This window comes from Sminthopsis crassicaudata, chromosome 6 (genome assembly GCF_048593235.1).
Source record: "Sminthopsis crassicaudata isolate SCR6 chromosome 6, ASM4859323v1, whole genome shotgun sequence".
NCBI classification, from domain to species: Eukaryota; Metazoa; Chordata; class Mammalia; order Dasyuromorphia; family Dasyuridae; genus Sminthopsis; species Sminthopsis crassicaudata.
The window spans coordinates 248,898,193-248,922,294 of NC_133622.1; the positions used below are offsets into that span (position 1 = coordinate 248,898,193).

Sequence of the window (24,102 nt, forward strand, 5' to 3'; positions counted from 1 at the left end):
GGGGCCAGTGAGGGGGCGCAGGGCCTTCTTCCAGCTCGCTGTCCCAGAAGGAAATCTGGTCCCTGGGCTTCTCATCTTCGGGGTGGGGCGGGACGAATGTGTGTGCACAGGTGCCAGGCCCGCTTTCCTCAGCAGACAGGAGAGCCGGCTCTGAAGGTGTCTTCCCCCCTCCCCCCAGCTCTAGGCCACTTGGGAAGAAGTCTCATTTTGTAGCTGTTTTCGATATTTATTGACAAACAAACCTGGAGAATTAAAAAGAGGAGACCTAGCAGTGGACACAGGGAATGGGAGGCAAGCGAAATGAGGGAAAGAAAAGAACAGTTAAGAACAGAATAAGCTAGACCACAGGAACACTCGTGGGGCTGGGCTGGCCCAGCCGGGACCAGGAGACAGACAGGTGAGCTGGCTCCCCCACAGCAGCAGGCATCAACGGGGGGCTCCAGGAACAGGAATAAGTAACACTTCTGGCTACAGACAACACAAAATAAAACTTCACTCTTTATCATAAAAAGGAGAACAAAGAACAAGGACCCCAAGTGGCGGAGAACTCGGCATCCCAGCCGGCGACGTTTAGTGTCAGTCCTACAGACAAAGCTTTGGCTTCCGAGAGGGCGATGGCGCCGGCGGCCCCGGCGCAGCCAAGGTGGAGACTTCCCTGACAAGGGAGACCAGGACTTTCTCAGCCCTTGTTCACAGTCTAATGCTGGCCCCAGGCCAGAGGAAGAAGCAAGGGGGAGAGGCGGGGAGCGCAGGAGTCACTTGAGGAAGGCCACCTCGGGGATCTTGCCTCCAGCCTGCAGAGACAGAAGGGAGCAGGGGCCTGCTGAGACACTCTGCATCGGCCCAAAGCCTCCCAGCCCACTGCCCAACCTGCCATTGGGGCATCCCTCCGCGACGTCCAGAACGGCAGCCGAGGGGCCGTTCCGGGGCCAGCACAGGCGCCTCCGGCCTACCTTGAGCTGCGTGAAGACCTGCGCCGCTCTAGCAAAGTCCCAGTCGTTGTCCTGAAGGCACCTGCCGGAGGGGAGGAGCGATGCAGCGAGCCCCCACACTGACCGAGGGCCCGCGCCCCCCTGCCCCCAAACGCGTGACACAGACCCCCACGATCACCTCCAGGCCAATCGCACTCACTTCTGTGACCATTCCAGGTTCATGCCAGACTGAGTCGAGAAGGTCTGTAACATCTCTTGCTGTTCTGGGGAGAGAGTGGGCACGGGGCTGGAGGAGGGGGTGGGGGCCGGCATGGCGAAGGCTCGGCGGATTTCGTCGGTCGTGGCGTTGCGGATGAAGAGCTTATCGTTCACGATACAGAGCCTGAAAGACCACAGAGCGTCGGATCCCGAGCCCCAAAGCCCCGGCCCCACCCCAGAGCGAGGGCGGCCCTTACCTGGCAGCATTGTTCGAGGGGACTGCGATGAACACCCGGGAGAACGCTCGCACAGAGTCACGAGATTTCCCGTCCACTGTGGGGGAAAAGCCAGGTTCAAAACAAGACTCTTGGAGGCCAAGGTTGGGGGGGAGGGGGTGTTGTGATAAAAGCACAAAGTGCGGCTCACCTTCCTTAAAGACCCCGTGCACAGCAAAGCACAGCAGTGTTTCCTGCAAGACAGAGGGGGGATGGGTGGGCAGAAAGCTGGGCTGGGGCTCCCACCCTGACCACGGGGCTGCTCCCTCCCGGCACTTCCGGGCCCGGGGGCTCACCGTCTGGGCGCAGATGTCCACCACGAAGGAGTTCACATCATGCTGGGTCTTGGGAAGCTCATTGAGGAAGGCCACGACATTGAGGCGCGTGTGTTTTAAGAGCCGGAATCGAAGCGCTGAGGGCGACAGAGTGCTGCTGGAAGGGCCGCCCCAGCTGAGCCCTGCCCCCACCCTACCCACCCCGGCCCCTCCCCCACTCACTGGGGTCCTTGAGCTTCTTCACGTTCCTACTGTCTTTGAAGTACTCACTCATGCTGCCCCTAGGACAGGAAGCGGAGAGGAGCTGTGACAGAGGCAGGAGCAGCAGCTCCCATCCCCCCCAGACGGCCGGGCACTCACCGAGAAGGGTTCTGGATGGTGAAGGGGATGCTGAGGGAGCAGCAAGCTTGGTCGTGGTAGGCGTCCAGCAGCCCCTGCCTGTCTCCAGAGTCATACACAGAGTAATACCTGCAGGGCGGGAAGGGCATCAGGGCGGCCCGGCCCCCCCAAGCACCCTTCCCTGGGGCGGCCCCGACCCCGCTCACGCCCCGACACTCACTGCTGCAGGAAGAACAGGACCATGGCCTTCAGGTTTTCTGATCCAAAGTAGCTGCCCTGGGAGGCACCAGAGAGAATGCGTGGGGTGGGGCCCTGGACCTCCCATTGTCCCTCCTCTGTCCCTCTCTGGCCCCTCCCCCTATCCCGTACCTTGCAGGGTGGGAGAGTAGTGGGAGCTTCCACATCAAAGGCTATTGGGGGAGGCAACTCATGGCCGTCCTGAGGAAGGCAAGAGTGAGGGTCTGAACTCTGGCTGCTCCGGGACTGAACAGGACACAGGAGGGGAGCTGGGGGATGAAGAGTGGGGGGGCCGGGCAGAGAGGGAGGGGCTGGGAGACAGACAGAAAGCAGGGGCGGGAGCCAGGGAAGAGGAGGAAGCTTCGGAGGCCCGGGGTTAGTGAGCGTGAGTGGGGAGCCCCAAAGCCGGCCCAACTCACCAGACGCAGCAGCTTGGGGAAGTGTTCCCGGATGGCGCTGTCAAGAACGGGACAGGAGTGAGCGACACCTCAGAGCCGCCATGTCGCCAGGGCCGCTCTAGGAGCAAACACACCAAGACCCCAGGCACGGCCCGCCCTGTCCTGGGCCCTGCGGGCGAGGGGACCCCGCTGCTCACGTCCCTAGCATACGCTCGACTACCTAGCCCTGAAGCCCAGCCTCCTTGCTGACTGTCCCCCTTGCTGAGTGCGTGGGAAGCCATCGCTACTCCCAGACGAGGGGCTCCCTTCTCTTACCTTCCTCATACTCACCTGTGCAGCCCGGGGGAGGGGGAAAGGGGGTGGGAGCCCAGGGACCCAGCTGCCTCAGATGATGTTCAGCACGGCCGTGAGGCCCAGCCTGGGCCAAGACATACCAGGGGGTGGGACAGATGTCGGAGGAACACAGCGAGAGAGGCTGGGGAGGGGGGAGGGGCAGAGCAAAAGGGGCGCGGCGGGACAGCAGGGGGGAGAAGAGGGAGGGGGGCTGGCTGCCTAACACAGGCCTCTGCCGGGGCTGCCCTCTGCCCTACGGTCCAGGGGAAAGGAAGACTAAAGCTTCTGCCGTGCCTCGGCGCTGCCGCCGGGCTGGGTCTCTGCCCTCTGCCTGGGTCCGAATCCGAGCCGGGCACGGGGAGTGGAGCGGCCACGGGGGCGGGAGATGCCCAAAGTCAGGCCCTGCAAAGCTGGGGGGGTGGGGGTCTCTGCCCCACCTCTGTTGGCCCCCAAATTCTCTCCTGCCGGCCCCTGTGCGACTGTGCCTGTCTTAGGTTGTTCCTCCCTTGAGGAATCTTACCCGTCTCTGGCTAACCAGCCATCTTCCGGGGCCGAGCAAGGGGTGGGACGTGTGCAAGTGAGGGAGGGTCTGCGCCCCCGTGGGGGGGATCATCTCCCCAGTGGCCTGTGCCCCCATAGCTTCCACCCCTGGCTCCTGTCCTGGGCTCCAGGCAGCCCACCGACCCAGCAAAGGTGACAGACTGCATGAGGGAACGGGGCCGCGTCGCGCCTCCGCGTGGGCCCGAAGGACGGACGCGCCCAGCTAGGGAAAGTCGGCCCGTTCGGAGCAGGGAGGCGTCGGCGGTACAAGCCCCGGCCCCGCCACGGGGCTCTGCTCTCGGCGCCGGGTGCGTTAAGGGGACCGGGGGGCCGAGGGTCCCCAGGGCACTACAGGAAGGGGTCCCCGCTCCTTCCCCGGAGCAGAGGATGCAGAGGGAAGACGCTGGAAGAGGCCATGTGCTAAAGGGGAGAAGCAACAGAAGGGGGAGGGGCAGGAAACCTTCAAGCCAACCAGACAGACACAGACGAGTACCACAGGGAGTGAGTGGGGTGGGCTCCTCGCTCAGAGGGCAGCTGAATCCGGGTCCGGGCTCCACTCTCGCAGGCTGGGCCTCCTCAGGACAAACTATCTCATCCCCCCAGGGGGTGCTGGTCCCCAGGAGGGGAGTCAGGGGCTGGCACTGACCTAATGTAGGAGGACTGGTCCCGGAAAGCACCACAAAGCGGGTTCCCTACGAGCCACAGCTCGTCCAGCTTCAGCCTCTTCACCTTGTCCAGCTCTCGCTCAGACTTCAGCTGCAGGAGGAGGCAGAAGTGGGACCCTGGGGCTCTCCCAAGCCAGGCCCGAGGTGCCCCCCCCCAAAATCTCTAGCTCTCACCTCATTCCCAGAAAGGTTCAGGATCTTGAGATTCGGTGCCTTCTGCACAATCTCCGAAAAATCGTCCAGCCGGTACAGCCGGTTGTTACTCAGATTTAATGACAGCAGCTGGTGGGGGGAGGGAACAAGAGAATCAACTAAGGGAAGGGGGGAGTGCAAGGGAGCATGGAGAGGGGGGTTTTGGGGCCTGGCCCAGCTTCCCCCAGAGGCTGCAGGGCCCACCTCGGGGATGTTTTCCTCGATGATCCGGAGGGCAGCAGACATGCAGTTTCGTCGATTTAGGATGACGTCAATGTTCTGGGCCACCAAGTCTGCAGGTGTGGGGGACAAAGGAACAGGCATTCAAACAAGGGTCGGCCCAGAGCCCCCCCAGCCACCATGCGTCTGCCAGGGGCCATACCTGGGTCTGTGCGCAGGCCCTTCAGGTCCAGGGCCTGCTGGGAACCATCGTAGCGCTTGCTCATGACAAACTGCAGGGGAGGAAAAGATGGCAGAGTCAGAGCCACAAGAAGCAAGTCTCGGACTTGGGGAGGGAGGGACCGGCACAGGATCCACGAAGGAAGCGGCAAGGGCAAGAGACAGGCAGGAGGGACAGGATGCCTCTGGACCTCACCTTGAGCTGCTCCACTTGCTCAGGCTTGAGCTCATTCTGCGCCGACTGGGGAGGGGCGGATGGGTTGATTATGACAGATATCTGCAGGAAGGGCACAAGAGAGGCAGTCAGCACTCCTCTACTCTCAATGCTCCAGGGTCCTATGGCTGGCACCCTGAATGCCCTTCCTATCCTTCCCAGCGCTCTAGAGTCCTATAGATGGCACCCCAAATGCCCTTCTTACCCTTCTGTTTTCTCGGTCCAGAATCTTGTGGTTCACAGCCTTGATGGCGGTCGCTGTGCTGGCATCCTCCACAAAGAACTGGGCCCGGGTATTCTCATAGTGAAACTGGGTCGGGGACAGGACAGAGACCAGAGTCTGACATCACTAATTCCTTCTCCAAAGTTTCCTCTCATGGGCCCCCAAGAAGACAGATGCTCCAAGGTATCGGACAGAACCTCAGAATGGACTTGACCAAGGAGAATTCTCCTTGACCCCCATCCTCCAATCCACCCCAGCCTGTGGCCATTACGGATCAGCTCTAATAGCCCAGATTGTGCCCTGTTTGCCCCCAACATTCCCATCATCTGAGGCCAGAATGACTTAAGCCTCTTCCACAACTGCCATCCGGGCTGGAAGGCAGCTGCCCAGGGGAGGTGTTTAATGGCTGCTCGTGGCCCACAGCCCGGCAGAGAGGGATCCGGCGGCAGGCCCTTACCTCCACAGGATTGAAGGGGACATTGCATTTACTCTGGATTGAGTTCAGCAGCCATGTCTTGTCATACTTCCGGCCGTAAGGGATCTGGGGAGGTTTGGAGGAGAAAAAGAGTCAGGGGAGCAGAACTGGCCACTTCTGCAGGGCTCCAGGACCCTGAGAAAGACTTAAAAGCCAATTTAACAGCTCTGCTTTCTTTGCCCAAAGGTACGCTCTTCCAAACTCAAGGGCCCCGGAGATCTCCCCAAGCCCAGGGGACCCTTCCTGGTCCAGGAGCGCAGAAACCTCGCTGGGCCGGCCCCACTCTACGCCCAGGGGTGGCACTCACTGTGATCCTGAACCAGTTTTTGGACGCGGCATCTAGGCTGGAGCCAGGGGTGTTTCCTCTGTCCTGGCCAGGCCTGTCTCGGCGCACGGTGACATGAATCCTGTCTCGATCGTGCCAGTTGTCTCCCCCCCTCCGGTTAGGCCGTGAGTTGTAAGGTGCGCTGCGGAAAAAGGAACGAATGGCTTAGGCGGCCCCTTTCCTGGGCACAGACTCGCTGCACAGCCATCAGTTGGAGGCTGAGTGCTGCGCAGGTGGCAGGTGGCAGGTGCTTAATCAACTAACTTGGGGGGGGGGGGGCGGGCACATTCAGCAGCCTCGGATCAATTTCAGAAGAAATGGCGACTAACCTCTTGCCCTGAGGGAGGGGTCAGCTAGGGGAAGAGGTCTGCTCCCTCCAACGTTCCTTCTGCTGGTACTTACTACCGGGATCGGGGGCCATCCTGGGCATCGCTCATGGCCACATCGCCGTCATCCTCCTCCAGGCGTGGGGCTCGGGGACCAGGGCCGCCGCGGTTCCGGGGCCGGGAATTGGTCTCACCATATTTCCATCGGAAGGGGCCCCGGCCTTTCTTCCGTCTCTGGGGGAAGCTACCCCCAACACGGTCATCGTGCTCTGGAGGGAGGAACAGAGATACGAAATCAGAAACCAAAAGAAGAACTTCTCAACAAAGCACTTACTGGTTGCAAACGCACTATCTAAAGGCAGCTGAACACGCTGGAGACCAGAAGATACAAGACAACGCCATTTCTAACAGGTGTTCCACCGTGAGGGGCAGACTGCTGATTCAAATGGAAGAGCTTCACGAAAGCTGAATTAAGGAGGAAAGACGGAAAGAGCAGGGACAGAATCCTGGGGAGGACTACACAAGATTAAGTGTTGGGCCAACTGTGCTGGACTCCTGTCTTCTCAGCAACACTGTGAACTCAGGGCAATTCCAATAGACTTGGGATGGGAAAATGCCAATCGCAGCCAGAGAGACGGTGGAGACTGAATGGGGATTGAAGCACAGTCTCTTCACCAATTTTTTTTTTTTTTGGGGGGGGGGTAGGGGGAGGGTGTCTTTTTTTGTCTCCTCCATCATCAGTCTAATTTTTCTTGCACAACATAACAAACACGCAAACGTGTTTAAAAGGCTTGGACATGTATAACCTGTAGCAGATTGCTTGCTGTCTTGGGGAAAAGTTGAAAGACAAAATCGCCCTAAGGAACAACAAAGTAGGGGGAGAACAGAGGACAAGCTCCGTTCTGAGGAAGCGGCTGGGCCAAAGTCTAAGGAAGCTCAGCCAAAAATCCTTCTAGAGATGAAAGTCTGACGCTGCAGGGTCTGCGTTCTAAGATCTATGAACTAAGGGAAGCTGGATGACCCATCCAGGTGTGCAACCGATGACATCTGGGGGGGTCAGAGAACTTCAATGGACGGGAATGGGTGAATCTAATTCTGGTGATCAGCACATAGATCACTGGGGACATGAATCCCTTAGGTGAAATGGAACAGCCCTGACATCAACAAAAAGGTGAGAAAAGCAGTCCTGGGATATAATCTCAAAAAGAATAACGACCTGTTTGAATCCAAGGCAAACCGTTCTGCATCATGTTGTTACAAATCTATGCTCCAAACACTGATGTTGAAAGGGTCAAAACTGATCAGTTCGATGAAGACTTTACTATCTTCTAGAAATAACATCCCTCCCTCCATCCATGTCACATTTATCACTGGGGAATGGAATGCTAAACTAGGGAATCAAAAATTAATTGGAATAAGAGGCAAATTTGGCCTTGGAATGAAAAATGAAGCAGGGCAGAAACTAACGGTTTGATCATGATAACTTGCTGGTCATAGCAAACATTCTTTTTCAACAACTCAAGAGATGACTCTACACATGGACATTGCCAGATGGTCAAAACTAAAATTAAATAAGGCCTGCAGCTGACTGTGGCTCACATCCTGAGCTTTTTTTGCAGAAAAGCCTTTGACTGCATAGATCACAACAAAATGTGGCAAGTCCAAAGAGATGGGAGCTTGTCTCCTGAGGAACCTGTATGCAGGACAAGAAGCAATACTTAAACCTGAACTTGGAGCAACAAATTGGTTTAAGATTAGGAAAAGAGTAGGGGGCAAGACTGTATGATACCTACTTAACTTATACGTAGAGCACATCATGCAAAATGCCAGGCTAGATGAATCAAAAGCTGGAATAAAGCTTGTTAGGAGATGTATCATTCTGATGACAGAAAGTGAAAGGGAATTTAGAAGCCTCTTAATGAGGGGGAAAGAGGAGAGCATAAAAACTGGCTCGAAGCCATTTTCCAATTGATAAGTGGTCAAAGGATATGAATAGACAATTTTCAGATGAAGAAATTGAAACTATTTCTAGCCATATGAAAAGATGCTCTAAATCACTCCTGATCAGATAAATGCAAATGAAAGCAACTCTGAGATACCACTACACACCTCTGGGATTGGCTAAGATGACAGGAAAAGATAATGTGAAATATTGGAGGGGATGTGGGAAAACTGGGGCACTGATACATTGTGAACAGATCCAACCATTGTGGAGAGCGATTTGAAACTATGCTCACAAAGTTATCAAACTGTGCATGCCCTTTGATCCAGCAGTGCTACTACTACTGTTTTTGTATCCCAAAGAGATACTAAAGAAGGGAAAGGGACCTGTACGTGCAAGAATGTTTGTAGCAGAAACTGGAAACTAAGTGGATGCTCGTCAGCTGGAGAATGGCTGAATAAATTGTGGTATGTGAATATTATGGAATATTATTGTTCTGTAAGAAATGAGCAGCAGGAGGAATACAGAGAGGCCTGGAGAGACTTACATCAACTGATGCTGAGTGAAACGAGCAGAACCAGGAGATCACTGTACACTTCAACAATGATACTGTACGAGGATGTATTCTGATGGACGTGGCCCTCTCCAACAAGGAGATGAACCAAATCAGTTCCAATTGTTCAGTGATAAAGAGAATTAGCTGCACCCAGAGAGAGGATTGTGGGGGCTGAGTGTGGACCGTACCGTAGCATTCTCACTCTTTCTATTGATGTTTGTTTGCCTTTTGTTTTCCTTCTCGGGTTTTTTTTCTTTCTAGATCACATTTTCCTCATACAAGAAGATAACTGTTTGAATATGTAGACTTATATTATATTAGACTACCTGCCATCTAGGAGAGGGGATGGGGGGGAAAATTGGAACAAAGGTTTTGCAAGGGTCAATGTTGAAAAATTACCCAATGCATATGCTTTGTAAATAAAAAACTTTAATTAAAAAAAAAAAAACTATCTTGAAGTTTAACATTAAAGAAAAAATAGGATCTTGACAACTGGTCCCATAACTTCCTGGCAAACAGAAGGAGAAGCAAAGGAAGCAACATCCGATTTTATATTCTGGGGCTCAAGGATCACTGCAGCCACGACTGCAGCCACGAAACTGAAAGATGCTCCTAGGAAGGAAAGCAGACTGAAGAGCAGAGGCAGCACCTTGCTGACTGAAGGAAGCTCTGGCTTTTCCAGGAGCGGATTAGAAAGAAAGCTGAATGCTACAGAGTCCTTTGGACAAGGAGATCAAAATTAGTCAATACTTAAAATTCTGGCAACTCGCTGGAAGGCCAAATAGTGAATGAGAAGATGGGGCTCAATGAGCTTGGACAGACTTCCGGCCATAGTGGAGGACACAAGTCCTCCGGTTCGTGGCCAAATGACTGACCAAGAACTATTCCCCAAAAGACAAATGGTACAAGAATAAATGGTACAAGAACGGGCACTTTTCAAAGGAACAGATCCAAGCTCTTTGAAGAGATAAAACTGTCTTTGTGCTTCCCCATCATGTAGCAGACAGTGAGTGACACAGAGCTAGGGCTCAGTAAACGCTTGCCTGCCTCTCAACATCGAACTTCTCCGGGGAGAGCACCCCCCGGAGCTTGCCACCCTGGCGGTGTGTGCTTTACCAGAATCCCAGTGCGCCCGCGTGCCAGCCTGGGTCTCTGCAGGGGCGGAGCTCTGTGCTCAGGGCACTGGTACCCCACGCCGCACTGGTCAGCCTCCCTTCCTCATCTGCCCCCAAGTGGGCCTTTCCCCCAAAGGGCTTCCTTTGGCCGCACCGATTCCCAAGCCTTCAGCTGTATCTTTTGTGTAGATGACTCCCCACTCTTCACGTTTCTAACAAGGCGATCTTCGTCTTCCCCTAAGAACGTGCTCCCCGGGCTTTGGGAAGCCAAGCGCGCACTTGCTGTTGGCAGAACCGCGAGGGAGCTCTGGACGGCGGTTGGAATGACGCTAAAAAACCATCTTTGACACTCCAAAGGTCAGAGAGAGAAAGGCCCTATCCTCCAAACGCTCCCAGCAGCCCCGAGAGCGCTGCAAACGAAAGAGCTGGAACAAAGACTACGTCCATCGACGGAGGGGTGACTAAACAAGCTGTGGGGAGGAAGAGGATGGAGCATCATGGCACCGGGCGCAACAAGGACCAGAAGAGTCGGAGCTCTGGCCCGCGCCAGGATCGCCCTCAAGCACCCTCCGCACTGCCCCCGGTGGGGGGGAGCCACAGGGGCCAGACTCTGCCAGAGCCAGTTAGGAGGGTGGCTCTGTGGGGAGCAGAGAGGGGCGGTCAGTGTGCCGGAAACTTGGAAACCCAAGGGGCCTCTCACACCCCTCCCCTAATCCTAATCCAAAGCCAGACCCATCCCCCTCTCCCTGAGAAAAACCCTCTTTCCTTGGGGCTCGTCTCAGGTGCGGCTCATCTCCGGACAGGCTTCCCAGCCCTGCCCCCTCTGTGCTCCCCCAGCCAGGCCTCTGGCTCCCATTATGGTCACCTGCACAGGCAGGCAGGGACCCCGGCACCGGGACCCAGAGCTGGAAGGAAGCTCAAAGTTATCTTACAGAAGAGGAAACACCCAGAGAAAGAAGCTGAACTCAGAGCCTTGGGCTCCCAGGGGCGGCGCCCCGGCCTCTCTGCCTCCTCGGTCTCCGCTGGGAGTCTCCTGTCCCGGATCCTCCTCGAATCCAAGCCCAACCAGGACGGCGGCCTCAGGAGCGCCCCTTCCCAGCGGTGCACCCCGCCCACCTCCGTCCAGCCCGCCGGCCAAGCAGCCTCTCTCCAGGCCCTGGGGGTCTCTGTGCCCTCCTCCCCCAGGGCCCCGCCCCCGCCGGGAGCTGCTCCCCAGATGTCCGGACCGATTTCCCCGGGGACCAGCGTTAGACCCCGGCCCCAGCCCTCGGGCCTCTCACGGGGCGGGGCCGCCATCCTCTGAGGCGGACCCGGGAGCCCCCTCACCCCCAGCCCCCCAGCCCCGGCTCTTTCCGCACCTGCAACTCTCAGGACCCTTTCCCTACGGACCCCCTGCCAAGAGCCGCCGTGGGAGTCCCATCTGCCGGCGTCTGCCATCGCGGACCCCCGGGGGCAGCGGCCTAGGTCCGGGCCTCCGCGGACCAGCTCCTACGCCTGCCCCTCGCGGCGCTCAGCCTCCATCTCCCGCGGGCGGTTTAGGCGGGTTGGGCCGCGCCGGGGCCCCCTCCCCTTCCCAGCCGAGGCCGGGTCTTCTCGCCGGATGCTGCTTCCCCGGACTCGGGCCCTCGCGGGTCGGACCGCCCCGAAGCCGCGACGAGAAAACACGCACAACAGGCCACCACGCGTGGCCGCCCTCAGGCGCCCTCCCGGAGGCTGGCACGCGTGCTCCCGCCTCCCAGGGGAAACTGAGTTACCGCTCTCAAGGTCACTACGGGTGGGGTAAGCCCCAGGACACCCCCCCTTTCGGGGGCTCCCCGCCGCGGCCGCCCCGCCCCCGCCCCCCGTTCTGGGGAGAAGCGAAAAGCACCCGCGCCAGGGCCGCCCTTCCCCCAGCCCAGACGCTCCCGGTGGGGGGCACGCGGTCCCGGGGGTGGGGAGCTCGAGTCCCACGGTTATGGCGCGCCCCCGGCCTCGAGCCCGCCGCGCGCGCCCCCACCCGCCGCGCGCGCCCCCGCAGCCTCAGGGGCGCCATTCGCGTCTCGAGGCGCGCCCCCGCCGCCCGCCCCCGAGCGCTCCACCGAGCTCCAGGGCCGGGGGCCTCGGCTTCATCCCTCCCAGGCCCTGGCCTCCGCCCACGGCTCGCGGCTCCCGCCTGAGGCCCGAGCCCTGGCACTCACCGATGTACGACTTGCCCTCGTCCGCCATGACGAGCCGGGGGGGAGGGGGAATCCGGAGACCGGCTCCGCCAAACGACGAAGCCCCTCGGCCGCTCCGGAGTGCACTGCGCCTGCGCCTCAGAGCGAGCCGCCACCGCTCCCCCCTCCCCCGTCGCGCCTGCGCACGCCCGCTGCCCGTAGCCGGCCCCCCAGCTTCGGCCGACAGGCTCGGAGCCGCGACGCCAAGCGGACGCAACAATGGAGCTGGGGCACGCCACGCCTGCGCACTCGGTGCAGGAGGAGCGGTGGCGGCAGGAAACCGCGAAGCGCATGCGCCCGCGCGTCCCGCCAAGAAAAGGGCTGGGCCGGCGTTGCAGTCGGCTCCTCCTCCCAGGCCCCGTCCCTCCCAGGCCCCGTCCCTCCCAGGCCCCGTCCCTCCCAGGCCCCGTCCCTCCCCGACCGCTGGGAGCCGGGAAGTCTCTCCCTAACCTGGCGGATGAAGGCTGCGGGGAGCCGGGACAGCCGGGACAGCCGGGACAGCCGGGACAGCCTGCGAAGCCCCTTCTCCCCTTTTCCTTCCTGTCATTGCCTCGCAGGGTAACCCGAACCTGTCAGTCACCGAGCACCCCCCGGGTGCCGGCTTTAACACCCCACGTGGGCCGGAGGGCTGGGCCTGGAGTCGGGAAGCCTTGTTCAGATCCGGGCCCTGCCCGCCTCGGTTTCCCCATCTGTAAAGCGGAGCTCCTGACTGTGGAGCCAACCTTGAAGCGCCCACCCAGAGGCCTCCACAAGGAGGGGCCGGGACTGAGGGGGGCGAGGGGGCGAGGGGGCGAGGCTTGTGCCGAGGAGAGTCTGCGCTGCGCCCGGGGCCTCGCGTTCCCCTCCGAGCCGTGCGGGGCCGGGCACAGACCGGGCGCTGTGAGAGGCCCGGGCCTTCCCAAGCTAAGGCGGCCTCCGGTCCTAGTGATTGAGGCCACACCCACTCAGGGAAGCACCTCTCCGAAACACCCGGACCGCCTCCGGGAGGGGAGACCCCCCCCCTGCCAAAACAAACACTCCCAGTCTGGTTTCCCGCAGCCAATCAGGGCCCAGGCCAGGAGCAGCCGGGGCCTGGGCCGGGCCCAGTGCTGGCCAATCCAGGCCGGTGAGTGAGGGCTAAGGCGGGTCCTAGAGAAGGCCGAGCAGCGTGCAATACTCTCCCCGGGGCCCCGGGTTTGCGCCCTCCGAGGAAGGGAGGAAGGGGGGGGGGTGGCCAGTCCCACTGGGCCCCCAGGGGCGCAGCTGCTCCCGGAGGGGGTTTCTTGAGTTGACTCGAATCCCAGGAGAAGGGGAGGCCCCGGTAGCCGACTTGGCCACACGGGGATGCCGCGGCACCGGCAAGGTAAGCGCTAAGCCGGATCCTGTGAGGCCGTGGGACCCTCGGGCTCCTCTCCGATCCTCCGGACAAAGGGGAGCGGCCAGGCTGATGGGGAGGTGACATGGTCGGATCTGCGCTGGAGGAAACTCGCCCGGCCTGCGCGTGCAGGGGGCGGGAGAGGGGAGACGGCGCCCTCGCGTTGGCCTGGCAGAGTTGCTAAGATGTGGCAACTAATAGCTCTGTGGGAAGTGGGGGGCAGTGAGGGGGACCCCGAATCTTGGGACTCTGCTTTCAAGGCTGCAGAACACGCCGTCCTCTCAGCTAAACGCAGCTCCTTGGGCCTCCCCTGCCCTCCCCACTTCCCAGCCTCCTTGGGCGTATGTGGCCTTTCCCTTTGGAATGGGAGCTCTGTGGGGGGCCCAGCTTTGTTCCCTCTGTACCCCCAGAGTTTAGGCCCGGCAGGCATTAATAAAGAATGGCTTTGATTGACCTGGAATGTTGATAGGACACAACAAACAGGACGTTTTGGAAGAGGGGCAAGCTGGGGGTGGGGCCGGGCTTCTGATGGGGACATTTGCTGATGCTTATTAAGCAGCTGGTGCCGAGGTCTCAGAGCTCTGAAGAGAAACTGTGCCCTCATAGTGACATGGACCCCCAGTAACGTTTTGTCCCACACTTAAGGCTAAGGAACACTGACGGAGGCGTCATCGCTGATTCTAGGCCTATACCTCTCTCCCTATCCTGACGAATTGCCATCAGATCAGGGAGTTTCCAAGATCCCGGTCAGAGAAGTGGGGCACTTGGGGGGGGGCAGCCTGAATGCTGAGGACCCCCTGGTCTAAGGGCAGGAGCTGGGAAGCAGAACTGGACAGCGTCAGGTGCTGAAAGTCTTGGCAAAGGAGTTAGGAACCGAGGTGGGAACTGCAATGAGCGACAGCCACAGGGCTAGGGCTGGGGTGATGGATCGGGATCCAGCTGAGGAGTCCCTCACGGGAAGGGGGGCAAGGTGGGCAAAGCTAAATGTGCAACAAGGGCAGTTCCAAGTAACTCCTCCGCTGCCCCGGAGGGAAGCTCGAGAGGAGGTGGGACGAGTATGGCCAAGGGGAGCTCTGTTTCAGCAACAAAATGGGAGGAGGTTCAGAAGGGAGGTCCATGTAAAATAAAGGCAAGATTAGCCCATAATAGAAATTGAAGCAGCACCATGGCTGGGGATGTGGCCCAGAGCCTGGCAGCGAACGACCGGGGGTTGGAATTAAGGTCAACAAGGAAATGGGCCGTGCAGACTTGGAGCATTGGAGAAACGTCTACTTTTATTGACTTGGTTGAGGGCACATCAGGAGCAAGTGGGGACTCAAAAGCAGGTCTCCTTGCCTCTTGCCAGGCCCAGTGCTCCTCCCATGATGCCTTGCTGCCTCATCCTCCCCCATCCCAGTCCTTCAAGTTCCCTCAGAACTGGTTGTTCTTGTTGAGGTCTGAAGCCTTGGAGAGGACAAGAAGCCACTGGCCTATGAGGGCTCCTCTTTCAGGGCCTGGGGATGGGGTGTTGATGGTCTCAAAGGTCTCCCAATCCTGTCTGGGTAGGGAGCATTTCCCATACACTAACCCAGAAATCTCATCCTTTACACAGACCAGGAGCCTCAACAAATTCTTCCTGGGGGACTGGACCCCAGGATCTGGGCGGCAGAGTGAGCGCCAGGTCCCCGAGGGCACGAGCTTCCTCCCCGGTGCACGTGTGTGCTTGGGACGAGGGAGGGAGGGATCTGAGAAATGGAGGGATCTGAGAGCCTACAGCTCTGGGACTGCCGCCGCCAAGACGCCAGCTGGATAACCACGGGGCCTCCCTGGCAGTGGGCAGGCCCTGGGTGGAAGGCAAGGGAAGGTCTCGGGAGATCTGCTAGGAGAGGGGCCTGGCTGGGGCGGGGGCGGCTGCTGTGGGCCCACTGTCCTCCGGGTCTGATCCAAAGACAGAGAGCCCGGAGGGGCCTGCAGGGGGCTGGGCCACTGAAGACAGTGGGATCCCGCAAGGGAAGATCATAAGCCCCTTGTCCTTGGCCCCCCAAAGCTCAAGAGGCAGCACAGGGGGTAAGGGGGCTGAGACAACCACTTCCAAGTGCCCCGTGGACATCCTAGGCTCAAATTCTCCCACTCCGTGCTCTTCTTCCCTCCGGGAAAGTGGTTCGGGGTCTCAGGCTAACTTCCCTGGCTGCTGCTAGGACGGGACCAGCAGCCTCAGCTAGGCCAGCCCCAGCCTCCTGAGGCCTCTCACTACCAAGGGGGAGCCCGGCCAACCCCGCAATGCGCGCCCTCCCCGAAATAAGGACAAGGCCGAAAAGGCTGACCGTCTGCTGTAATTCCGGCAAAATGGGGATGACAGTGCCTTTGGCAAACTGACGCAGTCCTTGGGAGCCCGCCCGCCGGGGGTGCTGGGGCCTCCGCCCGACACAGTGAAGATGTGGGGAAGGAGGGGAGAAGCCGCAGGGGCGCCCGCCTTCCCTTCTCCTCCCCCCTTGTGCACATCAGCAATGGAGTCTCCGCCAGGCACCGGGGCGGGCTCAGAGAAACTCCCTGCTGGGGCCCGGGGCCCTCTCCCCTTTCATCCTTTCAGGGCAGTCCAAACTGGTGAGTTTGGGTGGAAGAAAGGAAGGGCAGAGGTGGGCCCGGGGTCACAGGGCAGGGGTCGTCTCCTTCAGTCCAGGAAACAGGGATGGCCTCCTGCCCTTCCCCCACCGCCCCAGACAGGCAGGGCTGCAGGGGCCCCTGAAGGAATGATTTCCACCTGGCGGCCTCCACACCAGGAAGCCTCAGGCCAGGAAGACCACGAAGATGATGAAGAAAACGATGAGGATGAGGAAGATCTTGACCATGAGCCAGCGGTTGGAGGTGACGGACTGGAAGTACTTGAGGATCTCTGAGTGCGCAGCCTCCACGTCCAGCTGTGCTCCCAGCACATTCTCGTCAATCCTGGGAGAGGAAGGAGACAGAACCAGGGCCTCGTGAATGACTGAGAGGCAAAATCCCCCTCCCAGGCGCAGCCACGGGAAGCCGACGCCACTGGGGGCGGTTGGGAGTGGGGGAGGAGGAGCTCGTGGCCCAGAAGGTCCCCACCGGGTGGCCTGGGGTGCTGAACAATGGGGCTGTGGGAGAAGTGTCTCGGCAAGGCGAGTGTCATCGGGCAGTGTCTGCTGGGAGCCGGACCCTGACCTCCCTGGGAGCCCTCGGTCGCTGCCCCCTCGCCCCGTCACACTCAGCATTTATGTAGAGCATGGTTTTGGGGTCCGCCCAGGGCCCTTCCCGTGCCTCAGCGAGGGGTCCCTCCAGGAAGGCAGGACTCATGGCACCAGCCCCACTCACAGAGAGAGAAAGCAAGGAGCCATCTCCAGCCTCCCGGTCCCAGCCCAGGGATGCCGTGCAAAGTCTGCTCCCGGGGAGGCCGCAAAGGCTTCCATGACCAAGCAGAGTGTCAGAGCCCTTGCAGAGCACAGACCCGAACTCCTCCCCCCTTATGAACATAAGCCCCTGGAAGGCAGGGTGACCCTAGCACCCAGCTTGGAACCTGGCATCCAGAAAGGTACAATCAGTGCCTGCAGACTGACTCTGGGCTTTGCCACCCTCCCACTGCAGAGGGCCACCCCAAATCTTGGCCAGCTCACAGTCTCTCCCCACCTCTAGCACCCCCTTCCTTCAAGGGAAGGAAGGCCTCACATCACCAGATGCTCTTCCCTGGATCTGACCGATACCCCTCTCAACAAAGCCCCCAGAACCAAGGAGAGTGCCTAGAACCAGGGCAAAGCCCTCAGAACCAAAGAGAGCGCCCAGAATCAGGGCAAAGCCCCCAGAACCAGGGAGAGCACCTAGAACCAGGGCAAAGCCCCCAGAACCAGGGGAAAGCGCCTCTGTTGTTCTGGGACACCAGTTTCTCCAAGGCCCTCTGAGAGACCAGCTCAGGCTGGGGCAGGCCTGTCAGATGTGTTGGCGACAGACCAAGAGCTCTTAAACTGGGGTCCTCGGGTAGCTTTTGGGGACCCTTAGGCTTGGACAGGGGAGGAAATACGTGTTTATACTGACTAACTTCAAACTGTGTATGGTTCTTGGGGTTGGCAGCACGGTGCCGCCACAATCTGGAAAATCTGTGGGAAAATTTGGGGCCCTCCCTTTGTACCAGAAAAGGAATCTGAATTTCCTCTCTTCCTTTTCTGGGGTGCTTAGGGTACCTCACTGTAAAACCTGGGGTGATCTTACACAATCCCATACATGTTTTATGCATTTCTAAGTTTCTCAACTTTCTGTGCCACTTTCTGGCCTTCACATGTCGCCCGTGGCTTCCCCAAAACCCCCCCTTAAATTCCCCTTTAAGGTGTCTAAGCCGCCCTACAACCCCTCCAAACCGCTGCAGAAAGCCTCGATGCAGAAGGGGCAGCTGAATTTTCTTCACTTACTTAAAAACCCTGCTCTGGGCTTCCCCTAGGACGGCTGGGGGGCCAGGCCATAAAATGGGTCTCCATTGAGGGGCCCTGAGCCTGCCCTCTCCAATGATGGCCCCCAGGACCGGGCGTCTTACCGCTGGATGGTCTCTTCCTGTTCCTTGACCATGTGTGCCAGCTGCTGAAAGATGGAACCCAGCTCCACAATGGTGGACTCGATGTTCTGCATGGTGTCCGCCCTGCTCTGGATGTAGGAATCCTGCCGGGGAGAAGCAGAAGGACGCAGGTGTGAACAGGCTTCCTGGGGGAGCAGAGGCCCCCAGCTCTTTTCTTCAGGTCCCACGGGGTTTCCTTGGCATGGGGCGCCCTGCCCAGCTTGCCACACCTGCCATGCCATGAGCTACGTGCTCCCCCAGAGTCTGATCCCCTGGACCAAAGCACCAGGATGTTCAGGTTCTGTCTCCTTTCTCCCTCCCCCGCCATGGCCCAGGACCAACGAGAACGTGCTGGGAGCACAGCTGGATGTGGAGGCCGTGCACTCAGAGCCCCCTGTCCAGGGCCTGCATGCCCCGGGCCTGGCCCGGAGCAGATCCCCCCAGTGACTGGACTGAGTGAGATGCTTGTTGACCACAGGCCTCACTCCCTGGGCCCCGGCCCGGGTACCCACCCGCTCATCAATGAGCTGGAGCTGCTGGCTGGTCCGGGAGTCCATCATGTCAATGGCCACGTCCCCTGCGGCCCTCGGCTCGGCTCCCAACACCACAGCCCCACCCCCTGCGGGAAGAGAAGGAAGGCTGAGCCCAGTTCAACAAACCGTGACTCTGGGAGATTCACTTCATGGTTGCCTCAGTTTCTTCATCTGCTAAATGGGGATAACCACAGCAGCTACTTCAAAGGGCTGTTGGGAGAAAGCCCTCAGCCCAGGACCTGGCCCAGAGAGGCCCTAGAGAAATGCATCCTGCCTTCCCTTCTCCAGGCTGCGCCTGCCCTTGGGGGGCCCAAGGTCAACTCTGGGGACCCTGAGCTCCCACGTGATGCAAGGATGCGGACCACTCTCTGACAGCCTGGGGTTCCAGGATGAGAACAAGGGCAGTCATGGAGTCTGCACATGAGAGCGTCACCGGCTGGGCACCAGGACCCCGGATTAGAGACTTATACTAAGGGTGAGAAAACAGGGACCCCAGAGTTTGGGCCACATCTGGGCCTCTAAGCCAAGGCCAATACCAGCCCCTGCACCCGAGGCTCCTGCCTCCCCATCCTGCAGCTGCGCCTGGGGTGGCCCCCTTTCCTATCCCCCAGGGCTCTGCCTGGACCTTCCCTCCCTGGGCCTGTCCCCTCAAGCGCTGGCTCAGAGGGCACCGGTGCCTTCGGCTGCTTCCTCCAGCCACCCCAAGCGGCCCTTGACGCGCTTACTACACGTAAGGAGCCCGCGAGGCCCGAGGTTCTCAGGGGCAGCTACCCTGGTACCACGGACAAAGCCGGACCAACTCTCAGAGAAGAAGGGATGAGGAGCCCGGGGTCCCGCCTTACCCAGGTGGTTGGGGGCAAGGGGCAGAGCTGCCACAGAGGGACGGGAAAACTGCTCCCGGCGGCTCCTTTGCTGCTTCAGGTTCTGGGCAGAGAGGGATGGGGAGGAAGGGAAGTTATTTCCTGGTCCCGGGCGTGTCCCACGTCTCCCCCTCCCCTCCCTGCCCAGCCCCATGCAGAAAGGACTCACCTCCGTCCTCACTTCCAGAACAGACTTGAAGTCATTGGACATGGAGGCCAGCTTCGACTAGGAAAAGAGCAGGGCCGGGTCATTCCCACGCCGCACCCGCAGTGCCCTCCTCTCCCCGCCCTCCCTCAGCCTCACCTGCAGGGACACCACGATGGTGTTGGAGTGGGTCTGCAGGTGCCGCCCGCTCTGGCTCCCCTTGGCCCGGACAAAGTCCTGCAGCTGGGCAATCTGCTTGTTGAGACTGTTGATGTCCTAGAGGAGGGAGCAGCGAGAGGCCACGTGAGCTCGCCTGCTGCCCTGGAGGAACCAGGGAAAGGAGAAGGCTGGGCCCAGCAGGCCGGGGCCTGACTCTAGGTCCTGTAGCCTCCGTGCACGGGCCAAGCTTCCTCGTCGGAGCCATGAGAGAGCTGGGCCGAGCATGGTCACAGAGCCAGGGTCCGGAAGTGATAAGCGGGGACACCTAAAGGGAAGTGACCCTGCCAGGGGGCAGACGCGGGGCCGGGACTCCCCCAAAAGGGATAGGAGGTAGCTGGGGAAGCGGAGAAAGACCCCGAGGGAAAAAAGGGAAGAGGAGGGAGGGGGAAGGGAGGAAGGGGGAAAAGGGAAGAGAAGGGGGGTAAAAGGGAAGAGGAGGAGGGGGAGGGGAGGAAGTGCTGCCCACACCCACAGTGCACCTGTTTGATGATGTAAGTCAGCTCCTCAATCTCTACAGCCTTGTCATCAAACAGGGACTTCCTCTTGGCCACTGTAGAAAGGAGACCCCAATGGGAGGGAGGACGGGGAGGTGGGAGCCACCCCCAGAGAAAGCCCAAATGCTCAGTGGGGCTTGGAGGGCCCTGCCCGGCTTATGTCAGGGCCCTTGGACCGCCCCCAGAGTGCAGCCCCATCCCAAGGCTGCCGCCCAGACCTCCCTTTCCTCCTCCCCCCTCCCCCACCTCCCTCACCCGGGCTGGGCTGCTGTGACGGCCCCAGTTCGCCTCCCTGGGCCCGGGCTCTCCCTCTTCACGGGGGCTGTGTCACTCGGTCAGTTCCGGTGGCTTTTATGCCATCACCACCAAGGCCACACTCCGCCACCTTTCTGGGCCAAGCGGCCGTTCCTCTGCCGAAACCCAGCCCCCCGGCCTTTCTCTGGGCTCCATCCCTCCCACCTTCCCTGTGGGGCTCCGGGGCTCCCCTGAAGAGCTTGTTCCGCCAGGGCTCTGTCCCGCAGCCCCGTGACCGGGCACATAAGCCCAAGGATGGGGAGCTCCCTATCTCCTCAGACACAGGGCAGGGGTCACTCCTGGGTCCAGCCCCAGTACTTCCTGGCAGAGCCTGGGAAGCTCACTTTCCTACTGGACCTCGCTCCTGCCCCAGCCCAGCTCATCCCATTAACGTCAGAAGCCACGTGGACACCTGACGCGAACCTGGGCGGCTGCAGCTGACCACAAGCCGCCAGGCCGAGGCCTTCAAGGCCGATGATGCTTCGTAGCCCGAGCACTGACCTCTTTCTGCCCTTCAGCATCTGCCTCCCCGCCCCCCCAAGGGACTCTTCCCTCCCCCCCCCCCCCGGTTCTGGATGTCCAGCCTGCACTGTCTGATCCCCACCTGGGGACTTTCTCAGCCCCCCCCAAACCCTCAGCCTGGCTCAGTTCCACGGTCCCTTTCGTCAATCCCGTCGGGACCGGGGACCGTCGCTGTTCGTCCGAGTAACCTCAGAACCCCGCCCAGCAGACGCCCAATAACTCTGTGTGCCGGCCTGAGAGGAGGGGGCTCCCGCAGGCCCCCCGAGATAACCCCCGTGCCCACTCACAGATGGTCAGCTTCTCCAGCTTGGCAAAAGTGTTGCTCAGGTCCTTCCCGATGCGCCTACGACAGAGGAGGGGGAAGTAAACCCAAAGGAAAGGGGCCGGAAGCTGGGCCCCCCGTCTTCAACACCTCTACACACAAGGCCCCAATATCCCACAGCCTCTGGACTCCCCCAACTTACTTGGCCATGAGGGTGAACTCACTGCGCTGCCGGACGGCACTGAGAGCCGCGGTCCGGTTTGTCTGGAGTCCGTTCTGGAAGACATATCAGGAAGTGGGTTTCTGGCGCCCCTCCCAATAACAGACCTCACTGTTTGCTGCTCCAGCTCCCTAGCAAACCGCTGCTCTAAGTGGGAAACAGGGGAAGTATTCTCCTTCTCCCCGTAATCTGCGGATCTCAAAGCCTCACGCTGGCTGAGATCCAGAGGCGGCTCTATGACGTTGGCCTCTCAAGGGCAGCGGGCCCTGCGGTGGGCATGGACGCCCTCAGGACTTGACCTCTAGCTGCGCCCCGTCTGTGCCACAAGCTGACTCCACGTTATCTGGAGCCGTTCGAGGGGTTCTGGGCGGCCCCCGAGCCCCTGATTTCCAGCTCCTCCCAGGGCCCCACCCCCCCCGAGCCCCTCCTTCCGTGGCCTCACCTGGCGGCTCTGCAGGGACTTGCAGGCGGACAGGAACTCCTGAGTTCGGTCTCGACAGGACATGGTGTCGGGAGGGGGGCCCGGCGAAGGGGAGGAGGTGGTGGTGGGGGTGCTGCCGCTGAGGCCGCTGCCAGCCGCTGCAGGGGGCAGCACCTGTGTCTTTGAGAGACCCAGGTAGACTCCCTGATCTGTGTTCTTAGACCCGTAGCGTTTCCTCGTGTTCATTTAGACGCATAACCTCGGACTGTTGTGGGGGGGAAGCCATCATTCTCTGTTCTCCACGGTCCCCCATTTCCCCAGACTCCTGGCTCCTTCCTTCTCCGCTAGCCCGCGATATCCCCGCTGCCCCCCCCCCTCTCATGGCCGGACACTGAACTCCGGCACCACGGGGGCCGAGCAGAGCGGGGAGAGCGGAGCGGTCCCGGGGCGGAGGGGGCGAGCCCCCATTCTAGGCCGAGAGCCCAGGAGCGGGAGTCTCGTTTTACGGGCAGGGAGACAGGCTGAGACTTGGCCCAGAGCAGATCACGGAGACCCAGAGGAGCCAGGACAGGCAGCCACTAAATCACCCGGACTCCGGAGGGGGGACCCACCCACTCTTCCCTCCCCACACCCCCTGCAGCGGCCCAAGGAAAGGGAGGGAACCGCAAGTGACAGAAAGCGGGGAGAGTGGGCAAGGAGGGGGATTAAGGAGAGGCTCGGGAGGAGGAAGCAGGATGCCGGCGGCGCAAACCCCTTCCTTTCACAGCTGAGGCCGAAGGGGGAGGAACTTGCCCGGGTCAGAGACGCCCCTGGGAATGCCGGAGCCGTCACTCCGAGCTCAAGGCTTTCGGGCTGGACATGCCAAAAGGAGAGTGGGAGAAGAAATCTGAGGAGAGAAGAAAAGAGAGCTTTCCAAGGAAGCGAAGGAGAAAGTGCAGGGGGCGAAATCGGAGCGGCAGAGAGGGGGGGGGGGACAAGCTGGTCAGGGCCCATCGCGTCTGTGCCCAGGGCTGGGGACGGCGGATCCTCACGACAATTTCTCTTTGTTTACAGACGAGGAAACTGAGGCAAACGACAGCCGCGTCCCTTGGCCCCAGTTAAGTCGGGTCTAAAACCAAATTTTAACTCGGGGCTTCCTGTTCTCGACATCCCTGCCCCCCCTTCCTCGCTGAGGGAGGGCAACAAGGGGAGGAAGGGAAGGGAGGGCACAGGGGAGGAGCAGAGGGCAGAGAGAGGAGATGGGAGGAAGAGCAAACGAGAAAGAGAGAAAGGAAGAAGGGGGAGAATGAGGGAAAGAAGTTAGGATGAAGGGAGAAAACGGGGAGGGCGAAAATGGAGGGGGAGACAAAGGAATCGGGTCGGGGGGCAACAAAAGGGAAGACGTGGGGGGCAGAGAAAGGAGGGAGGGAACAAGGAGGAGGTGGAGGGGAGAAAAGGGGCTGGAAGAGGGGGAGACGGGGGGAACAGGGAGGGAAATGAGGAGAATGGAGGGCGCTACGGAAAAGACAGAGGGGAGACCCAATGTGGAACAAGAGGGAGGGTGAGGAAAAGGCCGGAGGAAAGCTGGGGTGGAGAGAGCAGAGGGGACTTGGAATGGGGGCTCCCGGGAGACCGGGACGCAGTTCAGGGGTACCCTCCAAAATGTTTATCCGACATCGGAAGTCCCGCCCCAGGACAAACCCCGCCCCCTCCGCGGCTTCGAACAACAATTGGTTGCCGGCGCTATCCTTCACCCCATGCGGCGTTCTGATTGGGCAGGGGCGGCATCGCTCACCAGCAGCTAGACCGGCAGAAGTCTCCGGTCTCTCGGAGTCGGTCGTCTTCCCCCCCATCCCCGCCCCACCGAGAGACGGCCGCCCGCGGCCCCAGCGTCTTCCCAGCTTCATCCGGGTCGTCTCCTACCTCCGCGTCGCTGTCTGCTGCCGCCGCCTCCGCCGCGCGGGCTGATACCGCTTCTTCCCCGGGGACCGAGTAAGAGAAACGCGACCGGAGACGAGAGGCTGACACGTCACCTAGGCGTGGCCCCGCCCCCAAATGACGGCAGTGCGCCGTCACGCCCACTCGCCGACGCCAATGGCCACACC

The 24,102-nt window shown here is 60.3% G+C and overlaps 2 protein-coding genes across 9 annotated transcripts; both read right to left on the reverse strand.

Moving 5' to 3' along the window:
• Positions 1-205: 205 nt before the first annotated feature.
• On the reverse strand, positions 206-13,094 carry NXF1 (nuclear RNA export factor 1). 5 transcript variants are annotated; one of them, XM_074272476.1, is made up of 21 exons: positions 12,605-13,094; positions 6,423-6,615; positions 6,003-6,162; positions 5,678-5,761; positions 5,203-5,307; positions 4,980-5,060; positions 4,767-4,836; positions 4,589-4,677; positions 4,367-4,474; positions 4,174-4,283; positions 2,676-2,712; positions 2,389-2,457; positions 2,240-2,295; positions 2,041-2,148; positions 1,903-1,961; positions 1,702-1,817; positions 1,557-1,599; positions 1,388-1,463; positions 1,132-1,314; positions 954-1,014; positions 206-794 (listed from the first exon to the last, which is right to left on the reverse strand). In XM_074272476.1, exons 1-21 carry the CDS (start codon positions 12,699-12,701, stop codon positions 756-758), a joined length of 1,944 nt encoding a protein of 647 aa, XP_074128577.1. In that variant the 5' UTR covers positions 12,702-13,094; the 3' UTR covers positions 206-755. The 5 variants fall into 5 exon arrangements, with proteins under 5 accessions (XP_074128577.1, XP_074128581.1, XP_074128579.1 ...); XM_074272480.1 differs by lacking the exon at positions 12,605-13,094 and adding an exon at positions 12,137-12,400; XM_074272478.1 differs by lacking the exon at positions 12,605-13,094 and adding an exon at positions 11,318-11,693.
• Positions 13,095-15,802: 2,708 nt separating this feature from the next.
• STX5 (syntaxin 5) lies at positions 15,803-24,057 on the reverse strand. Of its 4 annotated transcripts, none has more exons than XM_074272486.1 (12): positions 23,921-24,054; positions 22,811-22,904; positions 22,040-22,283; positions 21,580-21,653; positions 21,403-21,458; positions 20,285-20,355; positions 19,746-19,862; positions 19,611-19,667; positions 19,424-19,505; positions 18,561-18,667; positions 18,031-18,152; positions 15,803-16,433 (listed from the first exon to the last, which is right to left on the reverse strand). In XM_074272486.1, exons 3-12 carry the CDS (start codon positions 22,262-22,264, stop codon positions 16,274-16,276), a joined length of 1,071 nt encoding a protein of 356 aa, XP_074128587.1. In that variant the 5' UTR covers positions 22,265-22,283; positions 22,811-22,904; positions 23,921-24,054; the 3' UTR covers positions 15,803-16,273. The 4 variants fall into 4 exon arrangements, with proteins under 4 accessions (XP_074128587.1, XP_074128590.1, XP_074128588.1 ...); XM_074272489.1 differs by having other exon boundaries at positions 23,793-24,039; XM_074272487.1 differs by lacking the exon at positions 22,811-22,904 and having other exon boundaries at positions 23,921-24,057.
• Positions 24,058-24,102: the final 45 nt, after the last annotated feature.